The sequence below is a fragment of the Electrophorus electricus genome, chromosome 16 (genome assembly GCF_013358815.1).
Source record: "Electrophorus electricus isolate fEleEle1 chromosome 16, fEleEle1.pri, whole genome shotgun sequence".
Lineage (NCBI taxonomy): Eukaryota > Metazoa > Chordata > Actinopteri > Gymnotiformes > Gymnotidae > Electrophorus > Electrophorus electricus.
This window is the reverse complement of record NC_049550.1, coordinates 15,720,670-15,747,504: the sequence shown is the minus strand read 5'-3', so window position 1 is coordinate 15,747,504 and position 26,835 is coordinate 15,720,670. Positions and strand designations below refer to the sequence as shown.

The window sequence follows — 26,835 nt, the reverse complement described above, 5'->3', positions numbered from 1 at the left end:
CACCCTGCTACAAGCTCTTCTCACTTTGTGGTTTAGATCAGAATCAGCTCATAGTTCTGCAGTAGCTGCTGGAGTTAGAGATGAGAGAAGTGAAGCTGTAAGAGAACTCCCACTCTCTTATGGGGCCCAGACTCCTCTAATGACCTCTTTCATGCATCATATGTTTCAGGGATTTTTGGAACAGAATGGAGTGTGAAGTACAAACAAACTGAAATATGTGCTTTAAAGGGGTCCACAGTGTTTATCAATGGCACTTACACAAAGCCAGCAAAGTTTAATGTGAAAGAGGAATTTTGGGTCACAGAGAATTTCAATGGACATGAGGACAAGCCTGTATATTGCAGACCCACTAATGCCTCAGGCAGAGTCCAGTGTTATGTAGATAAACAGCAACACTTCTCCCTCAAACTGATTAATATAACGAAGGAGGATGAACATGACTATCGCTTCAGAATCAAAACAAATGTAGCCAATGAAAAATGGCTGGGAGATCCTGTTAAGATCAGTGTCACAGGTGGGTTAAATCTTTAAGTCCCAGTTTTCTAACTGTGATGTCCCTTTACCCAGATAAATTTGAGTCTTGAAGTTCATTAATGCCTATTTTTAACTATGATGTGCATTCTCACTTCATGTAAAGGCGTTTGAGTTTAATTAAGTTGATTATTGAGAGTTGTTAAACTGATTAAGGGGTACTCTGATATACTAGTACTACACAATTTGTTTCTCTTATTTTTTAACAAATTCAAGACAGTTTCATGACAGCAGAATAATTTTCTTAATTGCTTGAAGTTTTTCTGGATGATTCTAAAGTCTAATTGTGATGGATTTCCATTCGTTTGGTTTGATGATTTTCTCATTGTCTTAGAGCTCCTTATGAACACTCTTCTTGAAGCAATAGAGAGAGAAGCAGCAGTTCTGACGTGTACAACCACCTGCAGTCTGACTGACAGTCCAACATTCATCTGGTACAAAAATGGACGTCATTTATCCTCCAATACAAACCCAGTCCACCTGCGGCCAGTCAGCAGTGAGGATGCAGGCAGTTATAGGTGTGCTGTAAGAGGATATGAACATCTCCCCTCTCCTGCTCAAACTCTCACAGTCAGAGGTGAGTTTACAATGTTGGTTTCATTATATGATTATCTGATTATTGCTAAGTTCATTTCATTGCCAATTTCAGCTCATTTCTCAGTTAAAATGTAAAAAATACAATGAGGTAGTAGTCTTATTAGAATTATATATATATATATATTATTTACTTTGAGTACATGAGGCATTTCATTACTATAAAATGCATTATCCTCATGGTGTTATTGTCTGATTTAAGGTGAAGACATTAGTAATGGTGGGACAACTATACAACATCTCCAAAATCAGCTCTTAGAACAGTAGAGAATACAAGTCCATTAATGAACCTGGATATAAACACTATGCAGCTGTAACTCTACATGTCTTTGCACCACTGATTGATGCAGATTATGCCTGTAGTCTGTAGTCTGTAGCCTGTAGTTGGTGTCCATCAGTCCCTCTGGTGAAATAGTGGAGGACAGTTCAGTGACTCTGACCTGCAGCAGTGATGCCAACCCACCTGTGCAGAACTATAACTGGTTTAAAGAAGGAAGAACCTCACCTGTAGGATCTAGACAGACTTACAACATCACCATCAGCTCTAATAGCAGCGGCTGGTACTACCGTGTAGCTCAGAATGAACATGGGATGCTGAAATCAGCTTCAATAGATGTCACTTTAAAGGGTGAGACAGACAGACAGTTATGTTTCATTTTTCATTCATCAGTTCATTTACTTATTCCTTTGCTAATCAAATTACAAAAGCCCTATATTGTGTTTATGAACAATAGTGTGTGTATGTCTGTTTCTCTCAGCAGGTCACTTCTACATTTTGCCTGTAACTGTTGGAGTCAGCCTCTGTGGGATTGTACTTCCTCTCTCAATAGTTTTATTTGTGAAGAGAAAAAGTTTAAGAAGGTAAAGTGAAAGATGTTAATATAAATTACATGAATAAACGATAACTTTATAGTACCTTATTTCAGTTCCTTTCCAAAATGCACTTTATTAATATGAAAAATCTTTAAAATATGACTAATATCATAAATACAATTATATGAATAATAATGTTTATTCTCTGTTTTCTGTTTGGATGAACACTGACATTTGGGGATTTTTGAGCTCAGAGGCAAGAGGCAAAAGAGAAATACAGATGAATCTGATTATGGGGTGAGCTATCACAGAAATCCAGATATATTTGTCAATAAGGAGTCTTAACCCTGCTAAAGAGTTCATAGAATTCATGTCATGACAAATCAGAGCCTTGTAATGACAGTGTGAGTCTTAGTTCTGTATCTTTAGCATTTCTTTATGTCAGAGTGAGAGCTCCATCTGAGATGCAGACTGTCAACAACAAAATAACATTAGTGGAAAAACTCCAGTGGAACCTTAACTATTAAGCTATTCAGTGTTTCTCATTAAACTGCACATCATTAACTCTGTGCTTCACAGAACGCCGGCCTCAAGCCCTGTCCTACCTGTGAGAATACTGTAGTGAGTTCATCATATCAGTTACATCACAGTTATAGAACGCTGTTAGAACTCTAGAATCTTGATAGCACTCTAGAATCTTTTTTGAGATGGGATGTGTAAAGCTCTTGTCATTTTTACTGAATTCTGGATGAATACTACGATACACAGCTTTCTTACATTACCATGACTATGTAGAATCCAGAGGAATATATTATTAAGTTTAGATATGGCAAAATATACAGGGTTTTTTTTGCTTTTCTTTCAGTTTGTTAAGCAATATGAAGATGTGTGTGTGTGTGTGTGTGTGTGTGTGTGTGTGTATTTTGTTATTCCAAATGTCCTTGTGATCTGATATTCTTTCCTGTGTTTCCTTTTATAGGCCTTAAGGATACATCACTAAGAGAATCATCACTGAGAAATCAAACTTGCAGCTATATTCCAATGCAGTCAGAAGAGTGAGAGATATAGAGGGGAAGAGAGATGCATGATCACATGTAGAGTACACAAGTATTGTTTCCTTCAAAAGAAAAGCTTTTCAGTGTTTTACATTAATAATTAATGCAAAAAATGTTGCAGCCTTTCATTTTTTTTGGAATGTTGGAAAATAACCTTGTTCCTATTTTGACAATCTAAATAATTAATACATCTAAATAAAAATCTAAATAATTTATTTGTTCATTCAATTTTTACCTAGTCCATTAATTTTAATCTAGTTAAAATACTTGAATGCAGTTTCCTCAAAAGCATCATGATGTTTATATTTTGTTCAAGACGTGTACTCAGGGATTCTCACTCTAGCAATCTGGACTACAATGAAAATAGAACAAAATAATGTAAGGTGATCTTGAATTCAGGTGATGATGCATGCCAACGGCCTGCTGGGTGAGCAACCATACTCTCATGATGGGCCCGTGTGCAGAACAGTTAGCTCGTGGAACAGGTAAACAAGAAAAGTAAATAACCAAAAGGCAGGGAGTCGAACCCCAGCCATTTTGTTGCGAGGTGAACGAGCTCCTGCTAGACTGCAGCGGCCATAAAACAACCTGTGCGTATATCGCTCTTCACAGGAATGGAGGACTAGAGGGAAAGAAAAACTAAACACCACACCGAGCTTTGGAAAATGGAGAACCAAGCACACCATGGGAAGGATGGCAGCCCCAATGCCCTGGGGAAAACCAAACTAAAACTTCCTAAACAAAACCAGAGAACAAGGAGTTGTAATGGCTAAGGGGAGCTTTGGAAGAGAGACAGATTTGAGAAGGAAAACTGGAGAAGGGACAGAACATGTAAAAACACAAACACCCTCACAACAGAAGCGCTTACAGACCTCAATACTTAAAGTTACTAGCTAGGCACTTGGCTCAGAACTTTGGCAAAGACCCAGCACTGAGTGACTGGCTCACTGGGCTTATATAGACCTAGCCCAGCTGTTGGGCGTTTAGCCTGATTAGTGGTGTGCCTGACTCGAGACCTCCCACTGGTGGTCAGAGGGGACCTCGGCCTGGCACCAATCCTTACAAATAAGGTTAGGAAACAACAAAAACTCCATAATGTAGGGATTAGATCCACACGACCAGCACCTATAAGACTGACACCTCTAAGTCAGGTACAAAAACCAATTACTCTAATCTCCTTATCATGGACTTATTAGCTAATAGCTGATGGCTTATTGAAAGACACTCTGACCTGCTAGTTACATTAAAAACAGGAGCATTTCCAGCAATGGAGAAAGAGTCTGGCTTGCATATTTACCCTTGTAAAAAACACAAACATGCAAAAAAAAAAAACAGGGTTCCATTGGCTCAGGTCGTGCAACAATAGAACAAAATACAAGGGTCTTGTGTGGAGCATCCATTAGTTCTGTTGGAGTTAATGGGCTGCGCATCTCCTGCCCACAAAACCTTCCCTCAGTGTGTTACATGTGTCAGCGACTGTGGAATACGCTTTCACCATCCATTTGTGTTCATTTCCAATTTACATTTTAATCTTCTGGGTTGTGACATAATGTCTAAATTAAGCATGATAATCATGGGTCATAATATAATGACCTCTCTGGTTAATGATCTTTCTATTTGTGATTCTACTTACACCTGCAGTCAGTTCTGCCTTCTCTGTGAGTTGAATACCAAGATCAAGTGGGTACAGGGTCTAGCTGGCACCTACACCCCCCATGTCATGTAGGCAACACCTGCTCTTGTCTGAAAAGGAGGACAGTGTCAACATCATGGACTTTCTGCTGTCAGAGGAGTTCTGACACCTTTTGTGCCCCATTATAACACTCTAATCAATCCAGTTTGCAAACCAGATTGGAGGAGGTGGCATTTCACACAAGATTTGAGAAAGGTCAGTGATCTTGTCATCCCTCGCTTGTACTGGACGTCTCTTCTATAATAAATATAATTACAAACACACACACACACACACACACACACACACCAACCATCATGGTTGATGTTTGTTCTGATTTCACTAGCATCCCTGTGCATGTAGACACAGCCCATTTCTGCACTTACATTTAGGAATAAAAAAATTGTCTTGCACTAGCATGGACTCGGACTAGGTTGTAGGTTGATGGGGCTTACAGACCTAGGGGATTATGGCACCAGGTCTTCCTGTGTGCTCACACTCTGTGGTTGCTGCTGCTGCTGCTCAGAAAATACTAGTCATCAGATCACCAAGGTGTTAAACACAGCAGCCACACAACATGACAGCTCAGAGGTGTAGTGGCTATGAAACATTTTGACATGAACTCGTAGTTTGACTGTTAAACACTCTTCTCTGCAGGGCTCTTCAGCCTTCATGCTGCATCAAACGCTTTCTCTCCTGAATTCAGCTTGGACACTGGAGGAACACAGTGGTTTGCTCTTATTCATACATGTTATTCATCTGTTCAAGGATAAGCCCCTCACTATGTACACACACAGTCGACATGCATGTGGTGTCTCCCATGATTTCTGATGGATTTGGCCACAGAACCGGTTTAGGGCAGTAGAGGGAAATATCATATCACATTCCACTCTCATTGCAGCCTGACTGCAAGCTTCCCAGTCATTTAGCAGTTATCAAAGTAACAGGATATGACACCCCAACCATAAGCAACGAAGCAGAGCGTTACTAGCTGATTCAGCAGAAAAAGATTATTATGATGATTGATCAATTTTCTAAATGGCCTGAGGTATTCCTGAGTGCAAAGGAAAATGTGAGAACAATAGTAAGAGTTGTGGCAAGAGATATAATAACTATGTATGGAATACTGCATTCTAACAACAGTGATAAGGGCCCAGCATTCACATCAAGAGTCACTCAGCAGCTCTGCAAATATCTGTGCGTATATATCTATGATTGACTGGAGGTTTCACATCCTCTACTGCCCTCTGTCATGAAAATGTCTCCTTTCAAAGTTTTGATGGGAAAACCATTTCCCATGTTGTGGGTAAAGGGCCAACCAGGCCCCATGCTAGCTGGTAATTTACATATAATTATCTCTGATTATACTGCAGCACTCCTTGAAATTCTCACCAGATGGCAAAGTGCTAATCGAATGTTTGCTTCCTAGGAGATTCGTTGAGGCTCACTACACACAATCTGCTACTGTTATTGTGATAATCCAAACAGCTGTACTAACTGATGCTCAGCCTCAGTTGATATATGATAGTAGATTAAAGAGGCCCCCAGTTAGGGTGTACTATTGTCTCTATGTGTGTTTTGTTGTATGTCTGTTTGCAGGTAATCCATGGTGAATCTTATTATGCTGATCTTCAGACTGAAGGGCCTCCTATGGTGCAAAGGGAACATCGTGTGTGCCTTGTCCCTGGAAATAGCTGTAAATGTGACAGAGCACCAGTACTGTGTGGTGTGCCTCTCCCTGTCCAGCAGATGGAAAAACACCCCAATGTACCTGTTGTTAAATGGGTCATATCCGCATATGGAGTCACCCTTCTGCTAGAACTCCATCCCCCATTCTGCTGTTCCTGGGAAAGTCACACTGTCACCACACCATCAGTGTCATTTCACTTAACAACACGAGGATGTCAGAGTTGTTCGATGTAAACTACGGGCATTTGGACTAGCTCCTGTTTGGACTGGCTCCTGGCTCCTGTTAGATAGCTGTGTACTCAATACCTCATGTTTCTAATTAACTTGGCTTGTTATTACTACTAACAAAGGATGATTGGGCAGTGGTAGCTCAGTGGTTCAGGTACTTCATTTGTAAACAGAAGGTTGGTGGTTTAAGCCCCACCACTGCCAAGTTGACACTGCTGGGGCTCCTGAGTAAATCACTTAACCCTCAAGTTGTACTCAGTCATAATTGTAAGTCACTTTGTATAAAAGTGTCAGCTAAGTGTAACTGATTTAACCAATGGCAAAGGTGATTTCATATTTTTGTAAATAATCTGCATATCACTTCCAGGAGAAATTAATATTTGCCACATGTAAAAGGTGTGGTCAGATCAGGAAATTTCTCCAGATAAACTGGCCTTGACTGGAATTTTTTGCCTTTTTATTCTCTGTTGTTATTCTGCTACAGTAAAAGGCAGCAAAGTAAGAATAAAATGTATCTGTTTTCTCTCTAAAAGTAAGAGTAAAATGTAAAGCAAAGTAAGAATAAAAATAAAGAATAAAGAATAAAAGAATATTAAGAATAAGAATAAAAGAGTAAGAATAAAACAAAGTAAGAATAAAATGTATCTGTTTTCTCTCTATGCATGCTTGCAAGTATAAGAAATAATGCTGACCTATGTCCACATATTCTGCTACCATGTAACTTCTTCATTTGATGCCTGCTTTGCTTGCCAAAGACCACATTTGCCTTTGTTATTGTTCTTCCTCTTTTTTCCCTGTGCTTGCTCTTCTTGTCAAACACAGGTAGTCTATAAATTACACATGCTATCTAACTACAAACTGACTCTGTGTCTCACTGCTGCTCAGACGCTCTCTTCAGGTGCCTGAGGTTCACAATCTGGATGCAACCAGATTCCTCACTAAGAACTGACCAACCAAATACTTAACATCGTATATACACTGTGCCAGTTAAAACACTCAGATGTAGTTCCCCCCAAAAGGACGTGTTCTCAGAGATTCCCACTCTAGAACTAAATTAAATTTTGACAGCGTCATGTTACGTCAGGACTGACCAACCAATCTGAATGGACTTACACAAATAAACAGGGATGTTAGAGTATGACAGAAAGAGGAGTGTGCAGAGCTACTCGTTTGCAGCTTTTTAATAAAATATTCAAAAACTGAGAAAATGCCCTTAGATTTCATTACGATGCTTTGGAGGAAACTGCATTAAAATAAATGGACTAAATGAATGAATGAATGAAGGGATGAGTGAATGAATGAATGAATGAATATAGTATTAAAATAGTAGTGACTATTTTTTATTCGCATGAGGTTCATTTAATTATTTAGATTAGCAAAGTAATAAGAAGGTTATTTTTCATCCTTGCAATAAAAATGCAAAGGACGCTTTTATTTTAACATTTTCTGAGTATTAATCATTAATGTAAAACACTGAAAAGCTTTTCTGCTGAAGGAAACTACATGTTAAATTTATTCTTCCCCTCTCTATTTCTCACTCTTTTGACTGCACTGGTGTCACGTATGGGCCCCCTTCTGGCATCCCTGTTTACATGATTTCCCTGTCGTGTCTTTGTTTTCCTTTACTTCCTGGTTGTTCCGTTCCTTAGTTTAGTTTTCTCCATGCCTGTCATTCCTTTTACCTGTTCCTCTTTCCCAGTGCTTGTTTTATTTTAATCTGTTCCGCTCTCTGGTCTGTATCTCCACCTGTAATGATGTTCGCCTGTGTCTGGTTAGTTTATAAGTCTTGGTTATTTAAGCCCTGGCTTTGTTTTGTCTTCCAGTTTGTCGGTTATTTTGGCATGTTCGGTTAAGTTTCTAGTTGTTGTCACTGTCACTGACCTTGTCATTGTTTGGCTGTTTGCTTAGTTCGTGTGTTTATTTGTCTCAGTGTTTTCCCGTGTCTCTGTTTGTTAGCCTCTCATGTTTTGTTTCCTTTGTTCATTAAAAGCCTCCTGCGTTGGCATTTTGCTTCTCGACTAGTAAACGTTACTGCAGTAAACGTTACAATTGGGCCATAGCTGCAAGTGTGATATTTCTCAGGGATGATTCTCTTAGTGGTGTTTCCTCAAGGCCTATAAAAGGACACACAGGAAAAAATATCAGAATACAAGGATATTTGGAATAACAATGGACACACACACATGCACGCTCATTCAAATGTCATAACAAAATGAAAATAAAATCACATTTTTGTGTTATCTAAATTTAATAATAATCTATTCCTGCAGATTCTATATAGTTATGACAATGTAAAGTAGCCTAATACTAAGAAAGCTGTGTACTGTATATTTCCAGTATTCATTAAACCGCAAGGTTTTCTGAGAACTACAAATGTGGAACACAAAACTGATTGAAGAAACCCACATGTCCACACTGATGGTTCAGCAGAAAGATGCTCGTGGGTAGACTTTGTTTGAGTAGAAAAGTGTGCTTATTACTTCAGTGATCCTATTGATAGATTAGGTGCAGCATTATTTATAATAATCTAATAAATTCAAAAATTCACTTTTTACATTCTGTGAAGCAGAGAATTAACATACAAAACAGAAACAGTGTGTGTGTGTATGTGTGTGTGTGTGTGTGTGTGTGAGAGAGAGAGAGAGTTCATGATAGTTGACCTGGTGTATGACTTTGTTTCCAGTTTTCACTTTACTCTTGTCTGCTCTAATAGTTAGTCTGCAGTTGTACATTTGTATATATTCAACTTTTTCCCTTTGTTGAGTGGTCACTGGTAAGTAGGGAATGACTGCCATTTTGTTTTGGGGTGTGGTTTGCTCAGTTTTCCACTTAGGGAGTAAATGTAGTTTTGTGTGTATTTTCTTTTGTGTAGATTTAGTGAGTGGCTTTTTTTTTTCTAGTGTGGATTTATTTCTTACTTTGGCCTGGGTCACTCCTGATGTTATAGTAGTGTCACACTGACTCCTGTACACTACACTGGCTGTCATTGAACTACTTTGGTCTGTTGGAATCTGATTTCATTTCCACTACAGACTTGTTTAGACTTTTTTTTTTTTTTTTGGGTCACACTTCTCATTATGGCCTGGAGCCTCGACGAGATCGTAACAAAGTGTAATTTAACATAATACATTTCACTTCATTTTACCTTCTTAAACTTTCCCGCTTCTTCACTAAAACTATTGAGAGGAACTACAATCCCACAGAGGCCGACTCCAACAACTATAGGCAATATGTTGAAGTGGCCTGGTGAGAAACACAGACACATATACAGTATAGCAATTATAGTTTGTAAATATGAATGAATGTGAGTAAATGAATGTCAACAATTAAAACATAACTGCCTGTGTGTGTCACCCTTTAAAGTGGCAAGTGCTGAAGCTGATTTCATTATCCTATGTTCACACTGAGCCACACAGCAGAACCAGATCCTGGAGCTGTTGATGATGTAACTCTGTCCAGATCCTACAGGTGAGGTTCCTCCTTCTTTATATCTGGTGTAGTTCTGCACAGGTGGGGTGGCATTGTTGCAAGTCAGAGTCACTTCACTATTTCACAGATGTATAAAAATACATTATTTGGAGGATCTAATACCCACAAAAGGAGAGAATGTGAAGAAATGAATATAGCATATTCTGCCTGAAAGGAGGAACAGGGAGACTACAGTTATGGTAAACATCAACCAGTGATACAAAACCATGTAGTTACAGCTGTGTAGTGTCTATATAAACGTTCATTAACTGACTTGTATTTGAACTTGCATCATCCACATTTCTAAGAACTGATTTTGGAGATGGAGATGATGTATGGTTGTGCTACCATTACTAATGTTTTCACCTTAAATCAGGCATAAATAACACCATGTAAAGAACGAATTTGATAATAAAATGTCTCAAATTAAAGATATTCTATTGTGACATCATGAAACAAGAGCAAGGTGCAAGTGAGGAGCATAATTGTTTAATTCCCAAATGCAACCAAAGACAGAAAATACATTTTCAAAGTAACTTACTAAGCAGAGCCTTTAACTTGTGACAAGGGGCCATCATTGTAACGCACTGAACTCAGGCACATGTGGGGTTTAAATAGGGTGCAGATAAATGAGGTCTAGGTCTAGGTGATTATTCAAGTAAACAGGTGATTTGGATTGGGGAAGTGAATGTGTGCAGTGATTGGTGGATGTAGTCTGTAAGGGCTGCCTGTGTACCAGCGAGGGTCTAACATCTATACATGTTGAAGATTTAGTGACTCTTTCGTGTTTCATTGCGTGTTTTACATTTTAACTGTGAAATTCATTTAGTAATAGTTTATATTATATAATCAAACAATGTAAAGCTTTCATTAAGCTGTCATATATTTTGGTGCCATGATGTTTAACAACAGCTATTAGCTAATAAGTCCATGATAAAGAGTTTAAAGGAATTATTTTTTGTCAGTCTTATAGGTGCTGGTAGTGTGGATCTAATCCCTACATGATGGAGTTTTTGTTGTTTTGTAACCTTATTTGTAAGAGTCGGTGCCAGGCCGAGGCTCCTTCCAACCACCAGTGGGAGGTCTCGAGTCAGGCACAACACTAATCAGGCTTAACGGCCAAGAGCTGGGCTAAGTCTATATAAGCCCAGTGAGCCAGTCACTCAGTGCTGGGTCTTTGCCAAAGTTCTGAGCCAAGTTCTGGGTATTGAGGTCTGTGAGCCCTTGTGTGACACCTCACTTCTGTGCTGCGAGGGTGTCTGTGTTTTTACACGTCTCCTGCCTTCTGCAGTTTTCCCCCTCAAATCTGTCTCTCTCCTAAGCCTCCCCTTAGCCATTACAGTTCCTGTTTTCTGGTTTTGTTTGGGAAGTTTTAGTTTGATTTTCCCCAGGGCATCGGGGCTGCCATCCTTGGTTCTCCCTTTTCCCACACTCGGCATGGTGTTTAGTTTTTCTTTCCCTCTAGTGTTGTTGTCCTCCATTCCTTTGAAGAGCAATATACGCGCAGATTGTTTTATGGCCACAACTGTCTAGCAGGAGCTCGTTCACATCGTAACAAAATGGCTGAGGTTCACTCCTCACCTTTTGGTTATTTACTTTTCTTGTTTACTTGTTCCACGATCTAACTGTTCTGCACAAGGGCCCACCATTAAAGTGTGGATGCTCACCCAGTAGGCTGTCGGTGTCATCATCTAGCTGACGTGGGTTCGAGCTCACTTTACATTATTTTGTTCTATTTTCATTGTAGTTCAGATTGCTAGAGTGAGAATCCCTGAGTACATGTACTGAACAAGATATAAACATCATGATGCTTTTGAGGAAACCACATTCAAATATTTTAACTGGATTAAAATTAATGGACTAGATAAAAATTGAATTAACAAATAACAAAACATTTAGATTTTAATTTAGATTTATTAATTAATTCGATTTTCAGAATAAGAACAAGGTTATTTTCCATCAGTACAAAAAAAAATTAAAAAATGAAAGACTGCAACATTTTTTGCAGTTGATTACATTTTTTACTGTTGATTAACTGAACACTCTTGTCTACATGTAATCATCCATCTCTCTTCCCCTCTATCTCTCACTCTTTTGACTGCATTGGGATACAGCTGCAAGTTTAATTTCTCAGTGATGATTCTCTTAGTAATGTTTCCTTAAGTCCTATAAAAGGAAACACAGGAAAGAATATCAGATCACAAGGACATTTGGAATAACAAAATACACACAGACACACACACACACACACACACACACACACACACACACACACACAAACATTGAAAAAACACAACAAAACAATGCATGTTTTGGCATATCTAAATTTAATAATCTATTCCTGTGGATTCTATATAATTATGGTAATGTAAGAAAGCTGTGTATCGTAGTATTCCTCCAGTATTCAGTAAAAATGACAAGAGCTTTACACATCCCATCTCAAAAAAGATTCTAGAGTGCTATCAAGATTCTAGAGTTCTAACAGAGTTCTATAACTGTGATGTAACTGATATGATGAACTCACTACAGTATTCTCACAGGTAGGACAGGGCTTGAGGCCGGCGTTCTGTGAAGCACAGAGTTAATGATGTGCAGTTTAATGAGAAACACTGAATAGCTTAATAGTTAAGGTTCCATTGGAGTTTTTCCACTAATGTTATTTTGTTGTTGACAGTCTGCATCTCAGATGGAGCTCTCACTCTGACATAAACAAATGCTAAAGATACAGAACTAAGACTGACACTGTCATTTCAAGGTTCTGATTTGTCATGACATGAATTCCATGAACTCTTTAGCAGGGTTAAGACTCCTTATTGACAAATATATCTGGATTTCTGTGATAGCTCACCCCATAATCAGATTCATCTGTATTTCTCTTTTGCCTCTTGCCTCTGAGCTCAAAAAACCCCAAATGTCAGTGTTCGTCCAAACAGAAAACAGAGAATAGACATTAGTATTCATAATATTGCATTTATTATATTATTATTAGCATTTATCATATTTTCAAGATTTCCCATATTAATAAAGTGCTTTTGGAAAGGAACAGAAATGAGGTACTATAAAGTTATCATTTATACATGTAACTTATATTAACATCTTTCACTTTACCTTCTTAAACTTTCTCTCTTCATAAATAAAACTATTGAGAGAGGAAATACAATCCCAAAGAGGCTGACTCCAACAGCTATAGGCAAAATGTAGAAGTGACCTGCTGAGAGAAACAGACATGCACACTATTGTTCATACACATAATATAGTGTGAATAATCATAATGTGAATAGCAAATGCATAACTGTCTGTCTGTCTCACCCTTTAAAGTGGCATCTATGGAAGCTGATTTCAGCATCCCGTGTTCATTCTGAGCTACACAGTAATACCAGCCACTGCTATTAGAGCTGATGGTGATGTTGTATGTCTCTCCAGATCCTACAGATGAGGTTCCTCCTTCTTTAAACCAGGCGTAGTTCTGCACAGGTGGGTTGGCATCACTGCTGCAGGTCAGAGTCACTGAACTGTACCCCACTATTTCACTAGCGGGCCTGATGGACACCAATACATTCTTTGGAGGATCTAACACCCACAAAATGAGAGAATGTGAAGAAATGAATATGGCGTCTTCTGTCTGAAAGGAGGAGCAAGGAGACTACAGGCATGATCTGCATCAACCAGGCATATATCCAGGTTCATTAATGGACTTGTATCCTCTACTGTTCTAAGAGCTGATTCTGGAGATGTTGTATAGTTGTGCCACCATTACTAATGTCTTCACCTTAAATCAGGCAATTAACCTGTTACAACAACTGTAGATATGGTACTATACAATGGATCTGTACATTCTGTAGATTGTGTAAATATATACTCAACCATATACACTGTACATTGTGTATATAATCATAATATACATATATTGTACATACATTGTTAATATATTTTTGTACATACATAGAATATATATTTATCTGTATATATATTTTTTTCTCTATGCACCTTTGGTTCTCTTCCTCAGTTTGGACAGAGCACCCTCCACCATTTCACTGCGTGTTGTACTGTGTATGACTATGTATGTGACAAATAAACCAAACTTGAACTTGAACTTGAACTAACACCATGTGGAGAATGCATTTTATAGTAATGAAATGTCTCATGTACTCAAAGTAAGAATATATATATATATAATTCTAATAAGACTTTACTAATTCATTGTATTTTTTGCATTTTAACTGAGAAATTAACTGAACTTGGCAATGAAATGAACTTAGCAATAATCAGATAATCATATAATGAAACCAACATTGTAAACTCACATCTGACAGTGAGAGTTTGAGCAGGAGAGGGGAGATGTTCATATCCTCTTACAGCACACATATAACTGCCTGCATCCTCACTGCTGACTGGCCGCAGGTGGAGTGGGTTTGTATTGGAGGATAAACGACGTCCATTTTTGTACCAGATGAATGTTGGACTGTCAGTCAGACTGCAAGTGGTTATACACATCAGAACTGCGGCTTCTCTCTCTATTACTTCAAGAAGAGTGTTCACAAGGAGCTCTAAGACAATGAAAGAATCATCAAACGATACAAATGGAAGTCCATCACAATTAGAAAATTATTCTGCTGTCATGAAACTGTCTTGAATTTGTTAAAAAATAAGAGAGAAACAAATTTTGTATATACAACTAATATATCAGAGTAACCATTAATCAATTTAACAACTCTCAATAATCAGCGTAATTAAACTCAAACTCCTTTACATGAAGTGAGAATGTGCATCATAGTTAAAAATAGGTATTAATGAACTTCAAGACTCAAATTTCTCTGGGTAAAGGACACTTTGCATCATAGTTAGAAAATGAGGAATTAAAGATTTAACCCACCTCTGAGATTGATTTTGACAGGATCTCCCAGCCATTTTTGATGACTTACATTTGTTTTGATTCTGAAGCGATAGTCATTTTCATCCTCCTTTGTTACATTAATCAGTTTGAGGGAGAAGTGTTGCTGTTTATCTACATAACACTGGACCCTTCCTGAGTCAGTAGTGGGTCTGCAATATACAGGCTTGTCCTGGTGTGTATTGAATGACCTTTTAACCCAAAATTCCTCATTCACATCAAGCCCTGCTGGGTATGTGTAAGTGCCATTGATGAACACCGTGGACCCCTTTAAAGCACATATTTCAGTAGAGTTGTACTTCACACTCCATTCTGTTCCAAAAACCCCTGAAATATATAAGGCATGCAAGAGGTCAACAGAAGAGTCTGGGCCCCATAAGAGAGTGGGAGTTCTCTTACAGCTTCACTTCTCTCCTCTCTAACTCCAGCAGCTACTGCAGAACTCTGAGCTGATTCTGAGCTAAACCACAAAGTGAGAAAAGCTTGTAGCAGGGTGGCGGAAAACCTCATCATATATGAGGTTGAGTAAAGAGAAAAACAAACAAAAATATATCTGCACTTTGTAGTTATAGTGGGGTTGTGAATTTTAATCTTACATCAGTGTGCTCTTAATCTAAGACTGCCCTAAACTTGAGAAAAAACACAAAACACTCAGCAAGCTCTGTAGCAGTGGTGTGGGGAATGTGCGAGGCTTTGGTAACCAATGGAAATTAACTTCATTAAATGGGAACACTGTGTCAGAAAATCTTTATACTGGATATCAGAATTTTCCTAATATTTGTGCAGGTTTCAACAGTTTTGGAAATTTTACAAAGAAAAATACAATTTTCATGAAGACTGCAGTCTTACCCAGAGACATGAACAGAGTGATGAGAGTGAGAGTTAGAAGAGGAGTTCTGAGTGACATCATTAAACAAACCTGCACAGACACACAACAGCACACAACACAGCTGAGTTCATCACATTTCTGCTTCTGTTTACATTGTTTCAAATATCAGTCAGACTGATCTGATGACACAACTGTATTACTGAGGAGGTTTGGCTCTTGTCATCTCATTTCAATTCAGTTTTATTTCTTGAGGGCGATTTACTCTAGATCGAATCACAAAAGGATTTAGAGGAATCCTTGTCCAAACTGTAAATGAACAATTTGAAAGCAATTGTGATAAGATTAAAAACAAATAACCATTCTACCAGCTTGTTGCTCAGGTCTGTTCTAGGAGGTCTATTCTCACCCAACCCAAAAGATGAAGAATGGTGTCACACACACACACACACACACACACACACACACACACACACACACACACACACACACACACACACACACACACACACAATCACCCACTCATAACCACTCTTTGACACCCAGCCAATCAGACACCTCCAATCTGTCAATCACTTGTCGTTTAACCAATCAGACCACCCAATCACTTCCATATTTCCAATCACCCACTGACTGATCATCACACATGTATGTACCTTGTTTCACTCGCTTTATTTAAGCCCACAGGCATCTCCAGTCATTGTATCACACTGACCTTCTCTATTCCTAGTAAAAATCTAGCCAGCCACAAGAAATATTTAATCCTGTTGCCCTTTTGAAATCTTTTTGATTTATGTTCCATGTTCCCCTCAGTTAACTCCTGCTTTGTCTATTAGTTACTTCATTAAATGTACATTTACCTTTCACTCATGCCTCACTATTTTGCTGAAAAGGTCACAAAGGGTTTGAAAAATAATGCTGGAACTTACAGGGACTATGTGTTGAATTCCAGTAGAACTCTTAATTCATAATATAGATTCTAAATCTCAAAACTTGAAGGTGATCAAACAAATTGATCGTAAATAGCTAAATCACACTCAGTGTAATATAATTATTGCAGATTTCTTCCCATGAAATGTTGCAGCACTTTAATGGAGGAGTTGACTTGACCCAGGAATCTTTGCACCAGAGGTCATATCATTGCAGGGCAATCTGACTAGACAAGGAACTTGAAAGAGTAGGGGGAGTAAACTCTATAGCCTACCAAACCACTCACCAAAATCTTCTTCATTATCACCCAAGATATAACAAACAAAGACTGTACACCAGACAGAATGCTCAACACCACTGTTCAGGATGTGACATGAGATACCCATGACTACATCCAAACACGGGATCCCAAGGATGGGCTGATGAGGGCATGTCCCAGTCAGAGGGGGGACATAGTTACCGTGAAAAGCAAATATTAAGAGACCTGACCAAGTGGCAGAGACCATGTATAGAAACATATGCAAGACAAATAATCTGAACAACTTCAAATCTGTGTGTGTTAACAAAAAGGTTGTCCCAGTGGTGATTGGGGCACTTGTGGCAGAGACACCAATGCTGGGAGTTGTGGCTCCAACAGGAATAAAAGCACCAATCTAATTTCAGAAGAGCTCAAGGCTAGAATCAGTAAAAATACTCTGTCACAGCCCTTTATCTTTCTTTGTCATCACATTATTTTCTTGTTCCTGTTTTTTTTTATCTTTGCTCCTAATGTAAATTTTTCATTTCTAATTCACAGATGGGTCTGACTGCTTGTTTCCTGTAAATGGACTATCATAATAACTCCTGGACTGTCCTAATTAAGACTCCTCTCTGTCACTCGCTCACACGCACTTCTCACATTCACACTCATTTTTTGCTTGCTTTTTTATTCCTTTGTTTCACACAGTCTCTCCATCAGGAACACAAACACACCACATAAACATAACACCACTGAACTCCAAAACCAACTCCACGTCCTCTACAACTATATGTGGATGAGAGTTCATGAAGAGTGGTAATGTTCTCTTGACCTTTATGCTATTTACTAAAAGCACAGACTACGAGGAAATTTAACAAACAAATGTAAGTTAATAAAGAGTTCTTCTTACCTCACTGTACAAAGTCTCATCAGCAGTGTGGGAACAGAGGAAAATAAATTCAGAAGAAACAGCTTTGAGGTTTTAACCATGTGAACTGTCTGTGGTGTATTTAATGATGTTATTTTTAGTGTATTTAAATTCTCTTCCTCTTTTAATGCACTGTTCTCTCCTTTTTCAACAAATGCATGTGCACACACACCCACACACACACACACACACAACCACACACACACACAAACAAATGTATTTACACCCACACAAACACACACAGACCATAGATTGCTCTGTGATTGTTATTTCCTTGGTACAGACTCAGACACACACACGCATGCACAAAGAAACATATATTCTATATATGTACAAAAATATATTAACAATGTATGTACAATATATGTATATTATGATTATATACACAATGTACAATGTATATGGTTGTGTATATATATATATATATGTACACAATGTACAGAATGTACAGATCCATTTTGTAAAATGGCATATTTACAGTTTTTATGTTACATGATGGTAATAGGATATCTATATATATATATATATATATATATATATATATATATATATATATATATATATATATATATATATATATATACAGTTATGCTACATGGTGGTGGGTTTCCCCACAGTTTTTCAGTTTCCCTGATTCAGGGCCCGAATGGCTTGTGGGAAGAAGCTCCTCTTCAGTCTCTCTGTCTTGGTCTTCAGGGAGCGAAAGCGCCTCCCTCACCTCAACAGAGAGAAGAGCCTATTATTGGGATGGGTGGGGTCCTTCACAATCCTCCTGGCCTTGGTCTGGCACCGCTTGTAGTAGATGGTCTGCAGGCCAGGAAGTTCCGTGTGAGTGATGCGCTCTGCGGAATGCACTACCCTTTGGAGTGCTTGTCTGTCCTGCTTGGTGCTATTCTCAAACCAGACTGTGATGTTCCCCGTGAGGATGCTCTCGATAGTGCAGGTGTAGAAGTTCGCAGTACCTTGGAGGGCAGTCTGAAGTCTCTTAGGCGTCTGAGGTGGTAAAGACGCTGACGAGCCTTCTTTGCCAGGGAGTTGGTATGGCAGGACCAGGACAGGTCCTGTGAGATGTGAACACCAAGGTTCCTGAAACTATCTACTCTCTCCACCGTGGTTCCACTGATCCTCACAGGTTGGTAGTGCCGCTCCTGCTTCTTGCTGCAATCCACGATCAGCTCCTTTGTCTTACTGACGTTTAGGAGGAGATTATTTTCCTGGCACCAATTTTCCAGGTGTTTAATCTCCTCCAGGTAGCCCTCTCATCGTTGTCTGAGATCAGGCCCATGACAACGGTGTCATCAGCAAACTTGACAATGATGGTGGAGCTGGAAGTGGCTGTGCAGTCGTAAGTGTACAGTGAGTAGAGCAGGGGGCTTAGGACACAACCCTGAGGAGCTCCAGTGCTGAGTGTGAGGGTGGATGAGGCACAGTTGCCCACCCGTACCGATTGTGGTCTGTCTGTTAGGAAGTTGGAGATCTAGTCGCACAGGGATGTATGCAGTCCTAGATCCTCCAACTTAGTAGTGAGTAGGAAGGGGATGATAGTGTTAAATGCTGAACTGTAGTCGACAAACAGCATTTTAACATAATTTCCTCTCCCTTCGTCCAGGTGGGTCAGTGTGGTGTGGAACAGATGTGCAATTGCATCATCAGTGGAGCGGTTGTGGCGGTATGCAAACTGCAGTGGGTCCATGGAGGCTGGCAGTGAAGATGTCATGAAGTTTCTGACTAGCTTTTCAAAGCACTTCATCACGACTGATGTGTCACATACATAGTCATACACATTATAACTCACAGTGAAATGGTATGAGAGTGCTCTGTCCAAACTGAGGTGAAAAAAAAAACACACACACAGTACTCTGTGGGTGTTATTCCTGTGATTCAGGGCCTCAATCTTCACATGCAGCAACTGCCATGGCTGCACATTCATGGAGAAAACATTTCTGTTTATTGATTACTATCACTGCACTGTGTGTGTGTCTGCGTGTGTGTGTCTGCGTGTGTGTGTGTGTGTGTGTGTGTGTGTGTGTGTGTGTGTGTGTGTGTGTGTGTGTGTGTGTGTGTGTGTGTGTGTGTGTGTGTGCATGTATGTATGTGATCAAATCAAACCAATAAACCGAGGATGAAAATAACAGTATGGCAAGAATTACAAACCTTTCTTTGCTCTTTTAGTTTTAAACTGTTTATCTACATAACACTGGTCCCTGTCTCACTCATTAGTGCCTTTACATAGTTCAGGCTTTTCCACAATCTTAACTGTGTGATGTAGAATTCCTCTTTCAGTCAAAGACATGTTGGCTATGTGTACGTGCCGCTCATAAATTCCATGGATTCCTTTAAGGAACATGTTGTCTGCTGGTTATAATTCACATTTAAATCACTCACAAAAGATTCTGAAACATGATGCATGAAAGAGGTCATTAGAGGAGTCTGGGCCCCATAAGAGAGTGGGAGTTCTCTTACAGCTTCACTTCTCTCCTCTCTAACTCCAGCAGCTACTGCAGAACACTGAGCTGATTCTGCGCTAAACCACAAAGTGAGAAGAGCTCTGTTAGACTTGTAGCAGTGTGGGGGAGGGGTTAGCAGAAATGAGTGACTTTGCACAGGAAACATGGGGCCTTTTCGTCAGAACGAAGTTCACATTTGTGCTAAAGTATATTACACCACCACTGATTAAATGAGTTTGTTCAAGAATACATATGAAGTTGTGTAGTTGCAGTGATGTAACTGTATGTGCTGGAATCATGTGCAGAAAGATCAGAGACAGAAAATTAATTATTAGTGACATCATTAGAGGAGCCTGTGTTTTTACAGAAGAACATAATAGTCATATTTGCCTTTAGTTGGCAATATTTTTTGCAGTTCATATTATTTCAATGCAAATAAAGATATTTATACTTGCTTTTCAATAAGGTGATGTCCACAACCATAAAATGAAGACTTTCATTGTGAGAACAGTGTGGCAGACAACTGAATAGTGGAATAAAAGTAGATTTAGAGCTGTTTCTCTATACATCTTGTGTACATGTATCAGGTAACAGCAGTTGTAGACCAGTAGGTTGATCATTTGTCTTACTTTAAAAGAATGCACTCAACAGCCCAGATATAAAGCACCGTGGTTTAAAATCACATTGTAGAAACCATTGCTAGGATAAAGATCAATGTAAGGCAACATGACTAATCAGATGTGTGCAGATGAGTTGAACAAAAATAGGTTTACTGACAATATGGGAAATCCACTGCATAAATGAAAAAACAGACAAAAATTAAAAACTAGTACAGAGCAAAAATTACTATACAGATGATTTCACAGAGAAAGCAGTTCAGGCAATGGTCAACACTGGAGAAGCAGACCAAAAGCAAATATACATCCAAGAGACAATATCCAAAATACATACAGGGACGGTTACTCTAGAAAAAACTATCCAGATAGTTAATTTCATTTTTCTTGCACCGGAAAGTGACATTTTCACATTAACTAACCTCACACTGGACATGGACATGTATATATGATATATACATGAATTAAGGATTCCCTGAACTGCATTGCTGGGTTGAACACATATGTCTGTTTTTAACTGCCTGAAGTGGATTGTTAAAGTACAGAGGTGGTAGGTAATGATAGTTTGAGTGAGGATTATCAGGGCTCTCTTGAAATGTAGTACACTTTGTTTAAGGAACAGTAAAGGTCAAATGAAGTACATGTTGATTAAGGAACAGTAAAGGTTCAGCCCCAGGGTCACTGAGCTCTCACTAAATGTTTACTGCTCCTTCTGTAAAGTGTATTTGACTCTTCTGTGGCTTTTAGCGTCCACTTAGGAGACACAGAAGCAGCAGAACATCTGCTGCCTCAGTTCATTTAACCCTCGTGTTGTCTTAATATTATGTATACACCCCGTGTCCTAAGGGTCAAAAATGACCCGCCTTTACTAAACCCCTAAAATAAAATAGCTGAATTGAGTTTTAAACCCTCAATCTACTTTGCTTGAAGAAACAACCTTCATGCAAGTCTGTCTATGAATATTTGAGTTTTCTCTTTTCATATTGCAGAAAGACTGCATTTAATCAGTGGCCACCACTCGTTTTTATTACAGCACACCTGTTATATTATTTTTCGTACACTAAAGTACAGATGTATTATCATCATTTTTGCTTAAGGTTCTGCATAGGTGTTAACATTAACATTTTATTAAGAGATGGCAATTCTATAGCTTCAGAAAGTAGCGGAAATGTGCAGAAAGTAGTTTTTAATGTCTTGTATTGAAAGGAAACAATTACAGTCATCAACATTTTTTGGCAACATAGTGATATTTTCTTATGCACCCTACAGTGAGAAATTCAACTACAACATATCAATCTCCCATTTTTCTCCTAGCATTCGTGAAAAAGTGTGAAACACTTTCAGTGGCATTGTGGCACTGAAAATCACCCTTCTACTCTCTGCATCCCAGAGACTAGATGTAGCCTCACCTCGTGAGCTAAAAACCACCTGCTAAAATTAGCAGCCCTATGTAAGCTCGCAGGTCAATAACATACATTATTTTCCAGATGTCCCCATATATAGAGAAACCTTCCAAATTTGTCATTTCCAGGTGGATTTTTTTCGATGACTGGTGTGATATACATGCAGAGAATGCTGAAGTGATGTCATGGCCAACTGCCTATCTTGTGGGCCCTGGGGTCATCCTTATGACATTTTGAGTTGCCTCCCTGCCATGTATGTCATATGGTAACAGGGACCATGTTATTTTGCCATTTTTTAACAAAAATGTCTCTCTGTTAGCTTGGGGGATTTCTTCTTCATCTGAAGATGATTCATCGTGCTCCGGGTTGTATTCCTCCCCATCCATCTTCTTCTTCAGATACCTCTTCTAAATCATTGATCTCTTGTTATTCCTGGACGTCTGAAAAAATCAGATCTATGACCTGTTGGGCACTGAAGCGTGCACTCATGTCTTCAGCAAAGAGAGAACTGGGAGTACTGTTACCTGCCGCACCTTTTACAGCCTTTCACTGCATTCCCCTTTAGTAAACAATGCTTTCAAGAAATGTTTATTTGGTCTGAAATTCAATTTATTTAATCTGAATTTGATTTTATTTAGTCTTTGAACTTGAGAGATTTGTGGGGTCATAGAGGGGACATGCACATGCACAAGAAAGTTGTAGTTTTTAGAGTTCTATCAGTAGCAGATAATTTCAATTTCTCATTGTGTGTGTGTGTGTGTGTGTGTGTGTGTGTGTGTGATTTTGTTGTTTTTGTGGAATGTAAATGATTTTATAACTGATGGGTCAAAAATGACCCTAAGACAATCTTTGTACCCTGGAGGTGTACAGCTTTCATGGAAATTTAAATTTCATGTTGAAAAAAGATCATTAAGGGGGTTTTCTCTACAGTTAAATGTTGTGGTGGGTCATTTTTGACCCTTAAGACAACACAAGGGTTAAAGCACAAACCACCTCTTTAAAGATTTTTACTGCTCAGCCACACAAGAGTAAAATATGAATGTAATAACATTTAAGAAAACATCCTTAAATATGTTTGTGTCTAATTAAATCTATCTTGTAACTCTGATTATGTTGCACAGTGACACGCAGACTTTGCAAAGTGTTTGGCAGCTGCTGACATGTGTGACATGAGCTGGTCTAATTTTAAAGTCATCATACTTATGTGTGAACAGAGGAAGTCATGTGATCAGTAATTAACCAGTGGTTTGGAAGCCTTTGCTTTGTAGTAGAATAAAGGTAGACAATGCATAGTAGACTGTGAATGATATTATTTGTAATTCTGTTGTAACATTCACAAATTATTTGTCCTTTATTATTTTCTGATCAGACCAAATCCAGCTATAAAGGTTTAACAGATTCATTTATTTGCTTTTACTCGTCCAGTGTCACTCATTCTGAGAAACATGCCCCAGGGCCATGAGGAAGGACAACCAGACCAGGCGAGGCAGACGGTGAGATCAGCAGGACAAGTTAAGGAAAATATGGAATTTTTCCTTACAATAGCGCTGGAATACTGGAATTGACCTTGGTCTACGTGCACTTTTACATAAAACAAGGATGAAGTAACAAGGTACAGCCATGTATTTTAACAAAAAAAAAACAAAAAACACTTTCACCATCCCATTTTAAAGATGAAAATGTTTAAATAAACAGCAGTTCACCATTGAGAAGTAAAGAACACCACTGTATGGGCCTAGATGAAGTTTATGCCTGAGACTAGAATACATAAAATTGTCAATGGTAATTTTATACTCCAAATTAGTTCATGATTAGGCATAATCAAATTCTAAGAAATCACCTGTAAATCTCTATTCTTTTAATCTCTCTTCTGTTAATCTCTGTTCTGTTCATTTCTATTCTGTTAATCTCTAATCATGCTGCATTAAAACGTATCTGAACTAAAGAAAGAGTCTTACTGTTCTATAATGAGACTGATCACCATGTTCAAATATCAAATGATGAGAACAGACGCAGCACAGAAGTGAAAAGCTAGATGTGGTTAACACATTTATCTGCAAGATCCCGCCGTTGAGAGGGTATGCATGCCCTTTCTGGCTAAAACTTACTTTAAACTAAAGACAAATATCTTTAGAAATATGTATTTACCACATCAGCAAGAAGGCGATGAAAGAGAATTAACCTCTACAGACATAACTGTACACATAACTTAGCTCTGACCACTACAACATTTTTTTTTTATATTCGATTTTATTTCAACATTTTACACTGTGAAGACTGAACTTAGTTTTCAAGATTTAATGCATGATTTTAGGTTTTTGGAATCAGCGCCCCCTTCTGTTCGTCTAGTTACACTGAGCATTGAGCCATACTGGTAGATAAGCAGTATAACACACTTGACAATCGCAAATAAATACAAATTATTTTTCACTTAAAAAATTAAAATAAATCTACCGTTATCCCTACTCTTCATCTGACTGGTCCGGTTTTAAGACTTAATATGAGCAGGGTGCAGTTGGGCAGCATGCGTAGTCAGGGCCATGGCAATGAAATATTCCTGTTCAAGAAAACACTCTATCACCCTCTAGCGGGATAATTAATGAATTGCTTAAGAAGAGATTCATTGCTGTTTAGACATGTCATGCGGATGCTAATTGTATTTTCTAAGACACAATTTGAAATGATCTTATACCAGAAGCATGTTTTAAAAGGCCATTTAAAAAAGGACAAATGCTGTTGTGGAAATTTACCAAACCCCCCACAACACCACGTACTCAGCGTGGGATTTCTGTTGAACAGTTGCACGTAGATGACTGAAAATCGGTAAGCATTTAGCTGAAGCTTTTATCCAAAACAACATACAATTATGACAATACAACTGAGGGTCTTGCTCAGGGGCCTAACAGTACAAGATTGAACTGGCAAACGTCTGATTATTAGTCAAGTACATTAACCATTGAGCTACCACCATCCAGGCACTCACACTCAGTATCATACTGGTTATCATTTCTTTCCTTTCTTGTCTCCTGTCCTTCCAGACACTGATGAGTGCAGTGTGAGGTTTACATTCCCCTCTCATTATCCCAGATACCCCTGTTTCTCTGGGGGTCAAAGATCAAACCAGACAAACACTTCCATCCGGTCTGACGATTCAGAAGACCAGTATTCCTGATGCTGGCTTGGGAGAGTTTAAAAAATGTCAAACTGTTCCAGTTGGAACATTCAAGTCATTCAGAAGCTCATTTGAAAAATATCATACATCAAAATCAATATATTTTACAGAAACAAAAATGAGCATTTTTATTGTTTGTTTTCAGTTCTTTGGTCCCATGCAATACATATCATTTGTCAACAAAGCTCCTGTTTCTCAGCTTCCTTCAAGTGCCACAAGTGCTCTATTATATTTTTACAAACACATTTTATTAACTGTATTTCAGTACTGTTCTCTGGGGCAACAGACCTAGTTTGCTTTAAATGTTGAGTCCTACTGTAGAACAGTATTCACACTGAACACAGTATGATTTCTTATATAGCCCCTTTAAATGTAATTTTGTTTTTGCAATCAGTGTATTAAGTACATAGATGCTAAGAGAGCGACTCACTCTAATTGGATGAAGTGGAGAATGCAGCACTGAATCTGCAGCTCGTGGGTTGTTGGCCATATGTGATGAATAATGAATTTTATAGTCTATTATTTGATTAAAAAACTGCCAGTTATTCATCCTCTCTCTCTCCCTCTGTGTGTGTGTGTGTGTGTGTGTGTGTGTGTGTGTGTGCCTGTCTGTTTCTGTTTTTAGGTATATAAACTGTGCTCGTAATGATGAAGAGCAGAATTTGTTGACCTTCCAGTATCATGGGGGGTTCTCTACCATGGCTGTCTACCCATCAAAGCAGGACAGGAGCTCCTGTTGTGGTACGGAGATGAGTACGCCAAAGATGTCGGCATCATGTTTGGCTACATAAGGCTCAAAAAGTGCTCTGCACAAGGTTAAGTCCAAACACCTTTTTTAATTTCACTGAGTTAATCTTGAATCTTACTTGAGTTTTTAAACTAAAATGTACCAGGTCAGTGTTTGCCCTACAATGACACACCTGATTTAGCTCAACATTCCTCCTTGTTAAAATAACAAACGCACGATGAAAGTTTGCGGTTTATGATCCAGAAAAGCTGTGTAGTTCATGGGTCTCCCAGATAAGGTCCATTGAAAATATACTGAATTACAGTATAAGTCAAATTTTGTTTAAGTATTTATTTTGTGATGATATTTTGCTTTAAGTATTAATATTGTTTACATGATGTACAGTGTGATGGAAATTATTATTCGGTCATGTATTATCATGTGATTCATATATAATCATGTTAATCCTTTCTCTATGTAATCTTATATGTATAGTTAAGTCTGCACATTCTGTCTTTGTATATTGTGTAAACAAAACGACTGCTGAATCAGTTGCTTCGTGATCTTGCACGTGTCGTGCGACTAATGCTGATAAAGAGGAACTAGCAA

The 26,835-nt window shown here is 38.5% G+C and overlaps 2 protein-coding genes and 1 long non-coding RNA gene across 4 annotated transcripts in view; 2 read left to right on the top strand and 1 right to left on the bottom strand.

Annotated features, from left to right (window-relative positions):
* The window catches only part of LOC113568983 (B-cell receptor CD22-like), a gene marked incomplete at its 5' end in the record, with an annotated part of 140,556 nt that overhangs the window by 68,295 nt on the left and 45,426 nt on the right, over positions 1 to 26,835 (top strand). The window lies entirely within an intron of this gene.
* LOC118242642 lies at positions 1,651 to 2,362 on the top strand. The gene is made up of 3 exons (XR_004776979.1): positions 1,651 to 1,753; positions 1,884 to 1,986; positions 2,193 to 2,362. It is a non-coding gene; the product is annotated as an uncharacterized LOC118242642 (long non-coding RNA).
* On the bottom strand, positions 12,003 to 15,820 carry LOC118242611 (B-cell receptor CD22-like). Of its 2 annotated transcripts, none has more exons than XM_035534586.1 (5): positions 15,791 to 15,820; positions 13,360 to 13,620; positions 13,159 to 13,261; positions 12,899 to 12,941; positions 12,003 to 12,216 (listed from the first exon to the last, which is right to left on the bottom strand). In XM_035534586.1, the coding sequence occupies exons 1-5, from the start codon at positions 15,798 to 15,800 to the stop codon at positions 12,196 to 12,198; spliced, it is 438 nt and encodes a 145-aa protein (XP_035390479.1). In that variant the 5' UTR covers positions 15,801 to 15,820; the 3' UTR covers positions 12,003 to 12,195. The 2 variants fall into 2 exon arrangements, with proteins under 2 accessions (XP_035390479.1, XP_035390480.1); XM_035534587.1 differs by having other exon boundaries at positions 13,159 to 13,258.

What these genes read in the sequence shown, in the direction of transcription:
- LOC118242611 (XM_035534586.1), bottom strand. An exon ending in CATAGATGCCACTTTAAAGG is followed by an intron (nt 13,262 to 13,359) that starts GTGAGACAGACA and finishes TGTTTCTCTCAG; the next exon opens with CAGGTCACTTCTACATTTTG. An exon ending in AAGAGAGAAAGTTTAAGAAG is followed by an intron (nt 12,942 to 13,158) that starts GTAAAGTGAAAG and finishes TTTTGAGCTCAG; the next exon opens with AGGCAAGAGGCAAAAGAGAA.